At 34.1% G+C, this 14,606-nt stretch overlaps 1 protein-coding gene across 4 annotated transcripts in view; it reads right to left on the bottom strand.

Moving 5' to 3' along the window:
* LOC132708314 (hemicentin-1) overlaps window positions 1-14,606 on the bottom strand; it is a 555,715-nt gene that overhangs the window by 64,657 nt on the left and 476,452 nt on the right. For all 4 annotated transcript variants that reach the window (XM_060680574.1, XM_060680575.1, XM_060680576.1 and 1 more), the window contains 2 exons: window positions 5,847-5,998; window positions 3,083-3,227 (listed from right to left, as the gene is read on the bottom strand). In XM_060680574.1, coding sequence (XP_060536557.1) covers window positions 3,083-3,227; window positions 5,847-5,998 — 297 coding nt within the window. The remainder of the gene's footprint in view (window positions 1-3,082; window positions 3,228-5,846; window positions 5,999-14,606) is intronic.

Here is a 14,606-nt window from a genome sequence, read left to right as displayed (position 1 = left end):
TGGGCTTAACCATCGTACTGGTTTTGATCTAATCACGTCAATTGCACCTCTTTACAACTTGATCCCTTAAGTGAGCAACCTAAGAAAAATAATGTGCAAAGATCTATGAAGATATTATTTGCGCAGTTTCTTGTTAAACATTTCCAAAAAAAAAGCACTTTTAATAAGAGTTTTGCTCAATTTTAACTGATGGTTTAATGGTGGTTAAGGGTTTAAGAGGATTGTTGTATTAGCGTGTGTCCGAAAATAACATCGTAATAGTTTCAGGGATGAATTTAACATGCTTAAAGATGGAACCCTGAAGAAAATTTGTAGCAATATTGTTCTAAACGTTGTAGCGTAACATTTTGAAATTCAGTACATAGGACGCGGCCGTATATTGGCACGAATTGGCAAGAGAAGAATAATAGTGGTGAAATTGTGTTTCTGCGGATATTAATAAAGCTTTGCAAACAATATACATACAGATATATTCTTTCTAAACAATAGTCGCAGTATGATGTACAAGGTGGTGATGAAAGTTTTCATAAAACGAAGTTTGTTGATAAAGTAAACTTAGGCGTACCGCTTTGAATTATTTTTATTTGTTAATTAATTAGCATTTAATACACTTATATCTATATCTATACAGAGCGTTCCAAAATTCTAAGCAACAAAAATTTGAAAATTGGGAGCAATCCGCCTAAAATATTATTTTAAGATAAGCGGGCATATCGGGAAATAGCGGAGGTTTTTTAATTCCTCGGAAAACTGTTACATATTTCCTGTATAAAATCATTACCTAAAAAAAATAGTGTTTGCAGACAGTAAATTTTTCCAATTTTCCAAATTTAAAATTTTGCTCTATGAACTTAGTCCTTGGAAACTGGTATGTATGCTGAACAAATATCGTTTGATTCTTAACAATACAGTATATTGAAAAATATAACAATTAAAATGACATTGAAAAGAATATCGAATTATTTTTTTCAAATTATTCCTTTATTTATTTTATTGTTTATTCTATTAAGTAATAAAAACAACAAAGTTCCAGCAAGAGATTACAGTATTCTATTTAACTAAATAAACCATTCAAGAAGTGCAACTTTCTAGTGTCTGCTGCTCGCAAGGAGAGTTAACTCCGCCCATCCGACATAATTTGCAACAACACCATAGGCATAACTTTATTCCATTAGAGCTATTTCTATAATGGTTTTTTCATTAATTATACTTAAACTAATAATAAACAAATCGATACTTATGAATTAACAATAGAACACATATTGTACAAAAATTAGCGCTATTTTGTATTAGATTTTATATTTCGAATATTTATAGTTTTCGAGATATTGCTGTTTAATTTTTTTAACTAGTCTGGTCTTAACGTGCAATTGATCTGAGTTATTAGAAAAATGGAAAACTGTCGCAGAAACTTCTATGTTCTTGTCAGTTGCCATATAAAAGATATTAACAATAACCTTTCCAGGCACGCTTAAATAGTTATACGCACGAAGATTATTTGAAAGTTTTAACGAGAACCAGAAAGAATTTTCATGGGAATCCAAAAAAGCGATAATATATAGGGTATTCTATTATAAGTAAGAAAGTTAAAACCTCGATCCGGTATATCGGAATATATCGCCATCTTGAAAATTTCCTAGCGGGAAAATTTTCAAATTTTTGTTATAGTTTTTCCATAACAGATGGACGAAATTCCCGATGGGACACTCTAATTTAAGTGTGTGATATCAGGGTCAGGAAATAAACTGTAGGTCATTTAGCAGCTTAAAATTATCTTTAAATGACCCGCCCATTGGCGCACTACTCTCAGTGGTATAGTCAAGCCAAAAAACCAAATTCCTTTATAAAGTTTCGAGTTTTACGAAAAGGAGAAAAAAACGAGTTTGCCTGCGTATAAATACAAATCGGCAAAGACTTGCGCCTCAGAACTAATTTGTATTTGCACCAGAGAGCGACTGTGCGAATAGACAACGAAACCTCCCAAGAATTTACAGTTAATCTGTTAAATACTTACTCCGAAATACTGTTATACAAGCGCTTAGTAAAACAGAGGATGGCATTAAGATCAATGACGAGACCATCGATAATTTAAGGTATGCGGACGATACAGTTTTTATAGCAAATAGTGCTGAGGGATTGCAGAGGTTCATAGTCCGTGTAGTGGAGGCATGTGATTTGAATGGTATGAGGCTCAACTGCAGGAAGACCAAAATTCTTGTAGTTAGTGAAAACGATGAGACACAATACCATCAGTTTAAAGCCCATAATGGGCTGCAGCAAGGAATGGGATGATACATGGGAGATCAAATGCTGTACAGAAAAAGCGAGAACCGTTTTTAAAAGCCTCAGAAAAGTCGTATGTAACTTACACCCGAATATTACTATAAGAACACGGGTACTAAGATGTTATGTATTCTCCAAGCTCCTATACGGAATGGAAGCCTGGACGTTCACATGTACGCATCTAACTAAGCGCTGGAGGCCTTTGGAATGTGGTGCTATTGCTGCATGCTCAAGATATTATACTCCTCCAACTATGTCACAAATAACACCTTGATCCAGCGAACGTAAAAGCAACTCGAAGTCATACATAATCATTAATCATAGTCATACCTTGGGCATGTGGTGCGTAATGAGAAATATCAATTTATCCAACTAATCTTGTAGGGTAAAATAGATGCTCGCAGAGGTAAGGGGCGATGACGAACATTGTGGCTGAAAAATATCCGACAACAAGCAACAGCAACTAGAAGAAGAAGAAGAAGGACAAGAAGAAATATATATCGAGGAACGCTTCACGTGGCAATTGTAAATCTTTTTTCTGTTCAAATATTCAGTTGTAGCATAACCTCAGAAGTCTGCGAAACGAACCGAGGTAAAATGAGAAAGATGAATACTTGGACAGTCCGCATTTTGCAGAAGGATAGAAAACGGGCTAGATAAATAACTTGCTGATTATTGAAACTAATATCGTTTGGTTTAGAAGTGTTTTCGTTCCTTAATAAATTAGAAACGGTAAACCCTAGCCAAACTTTCCTAATTAATCTCGTATGAAAAATATGCGATAAAAGGTAAAACTCACAATGAACGTTTAATCTCCATTTATCTTCAAGGGCGCTGTCGGGAATTGCCGGGTTCTCTGCCCTGCAGGTCAAGTACTTGCCGTCGTCGTCGATAACGGGCACGAAAGTCAGGATGCTCAAGCTCTGGTTGTTCTGCTCCGAGAACTGAAACAATGGAAAAGTAATGCAATCGATTCAAATGCACTCGCGGGGCAATATTATTGAGGAAGTTGTGGGTCACGCCTGAAAGTGCTCTTTGCGATTCAATATGAATTTTTCAATTACTATTTAAAAAAAATAATTTTCACTTTTCTACCTTCCCTTCCATGTTTTTTATCTACAGCCTCGACCGTGGAAATTATTTTTAAATAAATTAATTTGACTTTAATATTTTGAAGCCAAGCGTTAACTGTACGCGAGGTAATTTATCTCCAAATGTCACCAAACGATAACAAGATATGAAGAGCTTTCTAATGTTTTTGTAATAGATATAAAAAATAATTTAAAAAGACGGTTTTTTGAAAAAATAATATAATAATAAATCAGTCGTTTACCATATTAGGGTGGGCAATAAAAATCTAAATTTTTCCCACAATTAACCACTAAGTATTCGGATTGTTTCCTAGCCAATGTTTTTTCGGCAATTGCATCGGAGTCTAATATTTACTTACGCGAAACCGAAAAACCCTCGATATCTTTTACAATTTCCTTTGGGTCCGCTCAATGGCCTGCCATAAACGAAAAACTACTCTGAAAACGACGGCATAAAAGTTTATACAGGATCGTAGTTGCAACTACAAAAGAGAGACGAGAAATTTTAAAATCAGAGATATCCCAAGTTCCGAAAACGACTAAGAATTCTTTTGCCTGGTGTCTACAACTTATAACGAGATTTTTATGTAAATCGTGGAAACTTCAAGAAATTGGTTATTTCATCTACAACACATTTTCGCGGATAGGAACTTTTTTCGATGCGGATGTAATTACAATAAACTTTTTAACTAAAGCAGAAAGAATATTTGGAATTTTAAATACTTTATTCTTTTTAAATTACCTATTTCAGTGGACTAACTTTTGGAGATTAGATTTCGTTATGGAATACTTATGAAAAATGCCTTTTGACTTAGGTAGTTAAATATTAAAATGAAAATAAGTGAAATAATATTTTTTTTATACTCCCGTCTGTAAAATACCTAATTACCCACCGATCTAGCATGCGGGAAGCGTCACTTTACCACGTCAGTTTCGTTTTCCATTAATCCGAGCCACATCGGACATTTCCGGGATTTTACCGCACGGATTTGGGAGCAATCGGATGTTTTCGGAGATATTTCCCCACGCTTTGAATTTTGACGTTTGTCAATTCTGACAGTGAATGTATTCGTATTGTTTTGCGAAAATGTACCCAAAAACTAACGGTCGTAGAAAAAGTATAGTATGCAACACGTTCGGTAAACTTTTTAACTCACTCGTTTATTAAAAACTCGCTCCGCTCGTGTCAAATAAACTCGTGAGTCAAATGCCGTTTACTGCACTTGTTGCATAAAATACTATTTTCTTCTCTCATCTGCAAAATACCTGATTGTACACCGACCTAGCATGCGGAAAGCGTCACTTTACCACGTGAGTTTCCGGGATATTACCGCAGAAGTTTGGGAGCAATTGGATGTTATCAGTTCTGACTAACGTAGGAAAAGTATAGTATGCAACACATTTGATAAACTTTTTAAATTATTCGTTTATTAAACACTCGCTCCGCTTGTGCCAAATGAACTCGTGATTCAAGTGCCAGTTTTGCAAGTTGGCATAAACACAATAGTATATTATGCAACAAGAGTTTATTTGACCCGAGCGGAGCGAGTGTTTAATAAACGAGTGACTTAAAAACTTTACCGAACCTGTTGCATACTATATTTTTTCTACGACCGTTAGTATTTGGGTACATTTTCGCAAAACAAGACGAATACATTCACTGAGATGATCGTCAGAATTGAGAAACGTCAAAACTCAGGGCGTGGAATATATCTCCAAAAACATCCGATTGCTCCCAAACCCGTGCGGTAAAATCGCGGAAATATCTCGGAAATGGCTCGGATCTGTGGGCAACGAAACTAAGTCGCCTCAATAGAGTGTAGAGTGACGCTTCCCGCAAGCTAGATCGGTGTGTAATTAGGTAATTTACAGACGGCAGCAGAAAAATTTTGTTTTTTTGGCGACATGGTTATAGTAAAAGCTATTCATTAATTTCTGTTGCACGAGTTGTTTTATTCCATACTTCTGAGATGGCGCATTTACCTTGAGTTAGGATTAGTTAGCTGAAACACTGATGCATGTAACCATATCGATTAAATTATAAAAAATTGCGTTAATGGTTTCGATATATCTAAATTTTAATGAACCTGTATAAAGAAAAACATGCAAGATATATATGGTACATCTTGTAAAACTAGCGAAAAGGAATCCATAGTCGCTATGATGATATAATCGGATCCATGGAGATAATATATGTAATTTTGTTATATTTGAAAGTAATTTTAAAACTAACCGCAACTGACGTCCATCATAAACTTTAATTTTTGTGATTGGAAATTACAAAATTTTATAATAATATATTGATAGCTATTAAGAAATACGCTTATTAAAATTTTCAGACCAGTTAACGTTTACTTTTGAGTATGAATTCATTGAGAATGCCATGTTTCACTAATTATGCAGTCAAATCATTTCAATGAAGGCGACACAGAGTTCGACGGCTGATTGGTAAGCCGAGGCCAAAGAACTTACGTTTTTTGCCAGTCTTTTGACGGGTCTGCTCCCCTTCCACCAAGTAATAACCGCATCCGGTCTAGAACCCGAAGTTCTGCATTCGACGTCGTATCGCTTGTCCGCTGACACGTGTTTCTCCTTTGTCAAAATATTCACAGTCTGGGGTTTTACTGAAAATAAAAAAAGACTTGCTTGTGCATTTCGCATACGTCGATAAACAGGTCATTTCTCTTCGGGACTTTAAAGTGCAATAGAAATTTGAAAAAGGAACATTGCTTTGTATTTCCTGTCAGTTTTCATTAGGCTGTTTCAAATTCGCGAACACACTGCCAAATTTTATAAAAAAATTAAAAAATGACACTAAACATCCATATTGATTATCAACTACATTTTTCATTACAAGTGCTCATCGTCATGAGACAAAATATGTACATTTTATTTCTGTTAGCTGCGTGTATATAAATAACAACAGTATATAAATAACAAGCAGGTAACAATACTTGTTTACGAAATTATTACATTATGCATAAATGATACTTTAGTCACAAGTTTTTGAAGAACATGTCGCATAGTATACAAAAAAACGAACAAATTATAAAAGAACGTTTATAAACTCTGCCTAAACAAACTAGTGACTGAAGCTTAGTTTATAAAAGTTGTAGCATTATATACTATTTTGATTCAAAGTTTAATCGGCACTTTCACTTGTTTTAAATATTCACGGAAAACCTCGGCTCCCCCCAACACGTGACTAAACTACCAGAAATGCTCGAAATGACTCGCGATATTGCTTAATTAGGCATACCTGAAAAGTGCATAGTTGGGTATTTTGAAGTAGAGAGAACAAAAAATTGCCATTTTATTTTGCAACAAAGAAGGCTTCTTGAGATAATTTGCATAAAATCGTATATCGTAAATTTAGGCACGAATGAGACTCGATACGAAAATTTCACGTGACAACCGTTCGAAAATAGAAACGTCAATTTCAATCAATTTGGTTGGTTAAATACCAATGGTCTGAAATTTTCACAATTATTTTCTGGATTTAAGTGACTAATAGTGAATACGTCTTAGCTCTTGCATGTTGCTGTGGATTTTTTCGATTTACATACAATCTTCAGATAATAGGGCTCAAGTGTTAACCTTGTTGGGATTAATTTTTGGAAATAGAAATCGCAAGCCTATATGGGTTCAAGTGACTAAAACAAAAGCCGTCGGAAGGTTTTTCGATTTAAATAAGTTCTTCAAATATCAGAGAAAACGGCTTAGGTTTTGCTTAGCTTGCCCGGATCTACTTTGCAAAGTACAAATTGTTAATGCTTTATTTTTAAAATTTATGTGACCAAAAAAAGAGTTCATGGGGCTTTCTTCGATTTAAAAAGTTCTTTCACCAACAGAAAATACAACTCAGATGTTAGTTTTGCTTGCCAGGACCGCGCTTTGAAAATTATGAAAAGTATTTTTTTTCATCTTAGTCACCAAAAAGGGAAAATGACTAAGATTTCTTTATTAAGATTTCTAATCTGTTTATTATATACAGTAGCATTTTATAAACACAATACTGCACTATTATTGACGCAAGATGACTTGAAAACTAGCATTTTTATTCCTATTCAAAAAAAGAGGAGAAGGTTTCGAACATTTAAACCCTTCTTCTAGACTCTCCGGCATTGCTTAGAGAAATCGGTTGTTTTCTTGTTTAATTAACTTGAATCATCAGGAAACAGTTAGTAATTGATTATGATAATTATTCAGCACGCATCACAGCATATTCTCCACTTCTACTGCTAAAAATTGGATATTCCTCTTAATAATACTGCTGCCAGAATAACCAAAACTACTTAACTATATTTCGAAACTTAAACGGCGCTGGTGCTAATTTTGTATTGGATAAAACTAATTACCATCGGAATTCAATTCTCGAAACTAATTTTGAAGACTGAAATTTTTAGGGCCGGACCCATTATTTCCCGTGTTACGTCTGAGTCCACAAAGAATTGTTTGTTTCCAGCTCGCCGCCAAACTATAATCGGCATCAAAGACCCTTTCCCTCTGCGACCCTATTTACGGGAAATTTAGGGTGCGTGGTTTTGGGATTTAGTTAAACCGAACGATTCTCTTTCCAGATAGATTCTTCCTTTCCTTCTCTCCTAATCCGTTATCTTAATGAACAATCTATTTGAACCCGAAGAGTTTTAACTCAAAATAATAGCTTTAATAATAGTAATCCAATTAAGGCAATTACCGACAAATGGGTGATTGCCAGTGGACATAAATTTGAGAAAAGATAATTTCCAGGGCTGAGCAAGTCAAAGTTATAATTTTTAATTTTATAACTTGTCCGTTATGGATGAACAGGAAATGTTAGACGTTATTTGGTACGATGGCTTATTGAAAGCATCTAGAGACCTGAGAGAGTTATTGTTATATTAAATCTTAGCTGCGGCTAGGTTGTAGGCTAGATTCTAAGACTATGTCCATCGTTGTAGTGTTACTAAATTTACTTTGAAATCATAACAACTTCGGAATTTGAAATTTGTTTGATGTGTAGTTAAATAACCGGTGGCATATAGTGCTGTTACATTTTTTCACCTAGTTATTTTGGCAGAATTAGTTTGTTCACAATTTTTACAGAACTACTGTTTGTAAAAAATATTTTTTTTCGCTGCCGTACTAGATTATTGATAATTGAAAATTGTTTTTATTACAAAAGACACCAAAACTTTCAGAAAAAAAAACAGGTTCTCCGTATTATTGAGATTTGAAACAACGTCATTAATCAAAATTAGAAATGGTAATGGTCCTAAATTAGAACCCTGTGGCACCCCTGATGTTGTGAAATATCTATTAGATGTATACCCATTGTAAGATATGTACTGTGTCCTGTCACTTAAGTAGTTTCTGAGAAACATCACCGCACCATCGGCAAATCCAAAAAGCTTAAGTTTCTGAAGCAATCCAGCATTACTGTCAAGCACCCTTGTTGCATACTCCGTAAACTGTACCAAATTAGTAACTGTAGAGCGGGAGTTATAAAATCCGTGCTGACTTGAAGAGATGCTTCTGTCAAAGTTAAAAATACGGTCATACAGAACGACCTCCAGTATTTTAGAAAAATTACATAAGATTGTAATAGGTCTATAGTTGGTTACGTGATTTCTTTCACCACTTTTAAAAATTGGACACACTCTGGATTCCTTCTAACATCGCGGATAAATTTTGGAGGAGAGAGCAAGGTTAAATATTTTTAGTAAAGGCTTGGAAAAGACACTAATACAATGTTTTACTAAAAAAGAAGATATACAAAGAGTGCGCTCAGGACCAGAAGGGAGAAATACACTCTCAAAAAAGGTAGCAAACGCTTCCGCAATAGAAAGCGGATCATCAAGGACATTGCCGTCGAAAACCATGTTACCGGGGATTCAAGTGGATATATGTTTTTGGTGTACATATGATCAAAATGTACGGGGATCATTAGAAACACTTTGTTGCACTGCGCCAAGGTAAACGCCATAAGCAGTCTTGATCTGAGATTTAAACGCGACTAAATGTTCCCTAACACCAGGTTTCTTGTATTTTTTGTGTGCTTTTGCTTTTTTGTTTTAAATCTTTTATTAACTGGGATGTGTACCAAGCAGGATATGTATGAGTGTAATTTTTAAACAGAGGTACATTTCGATCAAAAAAGCCATACAATTTTTCATTAAAGCTCTGCAATGCTTCTTTGACATCGTGAAAGTGATTTGAAAAGTCCCAATTTGTGTTTAGAAGGTGCAACATAATCAGCATTACTGAAATTATAATGTTTTGCATTGCCCCAGTTCCAAACGGTGGCTCCCTTATTGTCAGTTGATTAACACAAATAGTCATGCGGGATGGTCTTGACTTCCTTTAACAAGAGTTACAATATCGCGTGCTATACTACAGTAAATATTAGATACTAAATCAAGAAGTCTGTCTCTTTTATTAAATATACAATTGTATTGTTTCATATTTAAAAGTCTAGCATACAATTGATAGTAAATGTTTTACTGTCCTTTTTGATTTGGTGAACATAATCTGGACAGTTGAAATCGCCCAAAACTACTACATTCTGGTTGTGAAGAATTTCGAAGTGCTTCTAAAAATGTAACACAACCATCTACAGATCCGGAAGGTGGTATATACAAGAGCGATAAAATGATTGAATTATGTTGCAGAGTGCATTTACAAATTAATAGACCAATATTCTATCGAAGTACGCTGTTTCAAGAACTTCTGTTTTTATTTAGCCACGATCTTGATATAGCCACAATATGATATTCACACTGACCTACCGAACTAAAAAATTTATCCATTTTCGTATTAAGACCGCTCGTATTTTGATAATATATAGACAGTTCAGATTTCCTCGTAATTTTCGGATGTCCGTTGAAATATTTAATTCGATAGCTTTTCCCGCTATTGTCGGTCTGAAGTTGGATTAGCTCCTTCTTAAGTCTTTTATAATGTTCCATCTGGCGTTTAGTTCTATCAGAAGCCAGGACTACCCTCTGATCGATGTGGTTGTTTTTTAGATCACACTGTGTACAGACAGAGTTATTTTTATTTCTGGCGGCTTGTCTGACCCAGCACGTCCTAAACGTATGGGTCTGATCGATTCTGCTTGTTGAATTTCTGGATCAATAAAATCCAGAATAAACTTGACTATCTGTACATCGCTTCGCTCACGTGCATCTGTTGACCGCTGCTGATCTGCTTCCGGGACACCATAGAGAATAACGCTTCGCTTCCGTTTATGTCGACCATTGATTTCCGCGATAATATAATGGTACAGAGTTCCTTATTCAAGTAATTGAGACACTTCACTGAAAACTGGAAATACGTTATACAGACTATAATAACTCTAAATTGATATTGTTTCAACAAAGGCCTCCCGTTAGAAATTCTCTTTTGCACAATTGCGTGTAGAGAGCCCATTGACATTATTAAAAATACATTTCCAGTTTCTCGACAGTCTATAATCTTTCTGTAGGCAGTAAAGGTGTGGTGCAATCCTGCAATTGAACACTTTTATTTTATGTTCGATAAGCCTGATATTACCGCAATTTTTTGGATTTTGGATGGACTCTAAGTCGAGCCACGTGCTGTTCTCGTGTCTTCTTAATGTGGAACAATATTTTTGCATCTGAGTAAATAAATTAGAATATCTTTTAATTGTAAAATAAAATTGAAAGAATCTTATTCATTATCCCTAACAATTGAAGAGTGGAAATGTCAAAGGCGGTATGCGCCACTTTTTAATATATTAATATTTTGCGTTAGAATTGTATGTAGTACGTGCCCCGCCGCATGTCCTGAGAAAAGGAATATGTGCTTATCGTAATAATTGACTAACTTGTATTTGCCTTGTTTTTACGAACACCGGCTATTATAACCATTGTTGTAAATTCAGTAACAGTCTTTCTTGATTGTAAATTGTAAATTTGGCATTTCCACGGTGCAATTATTAATATTACAAGTACGGTTTGTGGCCAACTGATTTGTTAAGAAAGCGACAAGAAATGATTTAGGGCAATTTCTTCTGAGGTCCGAAAAGAAGATAAATGTACCCCATCTTCTATTTATGTGTTATAGGAATAGCTCTGGTATCAATAATAAGCCAATAAAATTTTGTTGTGTTCTTAATAACGGATGGCTAAAATTACTAAAAAAATTTAAAAAGTACCAGTCTGTGCCTAAATTTGGTAAACAAGAGCCGTATCATTTTTTCATGTTTTTACCTGTTCCAATTCTCACTGGAGAGAAATAATTAATAGCCACAGAGCCGAAGGAAGGGAAATATAGCGGATTCTAGTCCCTTCCGCTTTGGGCACAATCTGCTGAAAACAGTGCTACTAAAGTTAATGTTATTAATGGCAGATAACTGTAATAAGAGATTGTCTTCAGTTATTGTTTAATTTTTCCAGCTTTTTTGGGCCTAAATAAGGGGTGCTTTGAAGGTGATAATCTTGTGTATTATTTCTAATGCTAAGTAAGAATTTTAGGTTATTGTTAAGTAGTAATTCTTTGAAAGGGAAAATTCTTGCGTTGTATAAGTATATACCGAGTAGCTCAGTCAATTCCTATTAGCTTCCTGATTTGAAATGGAACAGCATTGCATTCCTTCTCGCTAGTATCTTACCTTTGCTTTTTTTAAAGATTATGATAGTGTGATGATTTTTAAGTAAAAACATTTATTTCGATAAAACAAACTGTTTTCGATAACCAAACTTTTGCACTCTGTGTCTCATTAATCAGCGATATTTTTCTAATGGGTATTTTTTTATTATTAAAGATTCGTTAGTAAAATGTTGTTCATTCAACAGGGTGACTCATTGTTGCGTCCAAATTAAATTCTGAATAAAAGTTTTTGACATAGCATTGTTGCCGAAAAATCAGTCAAAAAATATCAAAATTAAAACAAGGAAACCAATTTTAAAATTGGGACGAGTTTTAAGTGGCAGATTTTTTTTGTCGAAGTGAGTGTATTGAAATAGAAATATTTCGCAAAAGGTTATAAATGTAGTGTGCTTTTTTTGCTTAGAAATCATCATGTTTAGAAAAGTATCAGAAAGTAAGCATCGTCTACATAATATATAAAACAAATTAGAATATTTGTCATCTCCAAAAGAAACAGAATACAAGTTTTCACGTCGATATTTCAAAAACTGCTTGAGTCATTCGGAAATAACATTTTCATGAGCTAAACTTTAGCGCCCGGTATCTCACTAATGAGATTTTAATGACGCATATTTGGCTCTATATATATTTATTTTCACGAGTTTAATATATGATTGGTTTTTGACTCATTCATTATGGACCACGCAGTACTCGTATAAATATGACATTATAAGTATTTCCACGGATTAATTAAAAACGACCACTTAATTTTGTCATTTGTATGACAAATAGATTATTTTTCTTTACTGAATTATTTAGTTGGAACAAAATTTAAAAAAATATATTTTCCCTTTTTCAAGACAAATCTTTCTTAAATATACGTGTAGTTCATTCATTATACTTTTTATATAGACCAGCGGAGCAATGCTCATTACGAGCCGCCTTTTTTCACTGCAAAATTTGACTCACTTTTGCCTCATACCGTTGCCATTCGAGGTTAGAGGTACATCGGTCTAGAGTCCTGAATTTGATGTAGGTAACTGCAGCTACTAAAACGTTTCTCAAATTGTGTTGCGGATTAAACGATGTTTTTTTGGATTTAGTTATTATGGGATTCCTATAAGCAAAATCCAAATTCAATTTTTGACAAAGTCTACTTATTCACTCTAGTCTGATTTGAATGGTTTGATGATTGATGAAATTTCAGGATTCGCTCCGCGACTCGTGTAGATGCAAATACCTAATTGTTTTTTTAAACCTGTTTTCTCAGGCTGCGTTCGCATGTCCGAATCTAGAACTTTGCACCAATTACTTAGAAAAACCACGCTGAATGAAAAGATAATGAAAAGTGTTGATCTTCGAACTTTATGTTAATGTCGTGTTGGTTTAATTGGCACACCAGCGCAAAAATTCGCCGCATTCGTCTACTGTAGAAATGTATGCAAATGCAAAGTTGGTTTGTTTATGTACACTTGTAATTTAAATTGGGCCTCGCACTGAGCAAGAATAAACGAACGAAAACCTTTGTGTTTTAATGAGAATTTGTCTAATTTCTAGTTTTTAAAAGAGTCTTTGTTTTATTAACCGTTACGCTGATTCTTTGTCCGAGATCAGTTCGGCGTAATAGTGTAGCAAAGGAAAATATTAGGTTCATTACCAACATCGACTTTTAACTTTTTTTTGCCTTTATTAACTATTTATGTTATGGCTGCTTACGAATGATATTTAATGAATTCTACAGTCATCAGCACAAAAACGCAACCAAACAAGAAGTGTGAATTGTTTGAAGAATACATTGTGTCCTATTCTTGCTTACTAATAAAACTAGCGTTTTGAGGCTGTAGTGACCCAAGGCAGCTTTTTTATGAAATGAAAGGTGGAAATGTCATAACTCTCTTGGATTTTTAGACATAGAAGACGTTTTCTTAGACACACTTATGCGTTAACTTATCGAAAAAGTGAAAACTGGTCCGGATAGAGTTTCTTTTTAAGAAGAATCCAAAGGCGTAGTTAGTTTTGATATACAAACTTAATTTGTGCTTTTTTTTTAATGTAACACCCTGTATATTTTAATAATTTTATTAGGCTTATCATGAGCTTTTCAAAAATATGTAATAAACTGAGTGGCAACGAAATTACTGGCCACAGCGGCATTTTAAAATAAAAATATGCAATTTAGTAAGTTCATAGGGTTGAATATTGTGAACATTTGTAGCATAAAAACAATTGAATGTCGTTTCCGGTATTAGCTGAAATAAGCTCAACTTTGTTATCTTTTTTTTTTTTTTGAAGTCGCAAAATAATTCTAAGCAACTTTTGTCTAATATACTCCGTGTCTAAAATTAATAGTTTTTAAAATGCAGCCGTTCAAAAATGTACTATTTACTATAATATTAAGATATTTTGATTTTATGAAAAAACCAACTAGACCAAAACAAAAAATATTACGATTAGTTAATCTTCATTCAATGAATCATTTATTTCTGGGCCTTCACTGACAATAAAGATCTTCATTTTCAGGAAGGTTTCTAAAACCAACCAGAACGGAAATTAAGATGAACTAGGTGAAATTAAATTAGGATACCGCCGATTATACATTATTTTAGCTTGTTTTCATTGAAAAGACATTCACCGTAA

This window comes from Cylas formicarius, unplaced genomic scaffold (genome assembly GCF_029955315.1).
Source record: "Cylas formicarius isolate icCylForm1 unplaced genomic scaffold, icCylForm1.1 PGA_scaffold_10__41_contigs__length_53128322, whole genome shotgun sequence".
Lineage (NCBI taxonomy): Eukaryota > Metazoa > Arthropoda > Insecta > Coleoptera > Brentidae > Cylas > Cylas formicarius.
The sequence above is the reverse complement of the archived record's forward strand: the minus strand, read 5'-3'. Positions and strand labels throughout refer to the sequence as shown.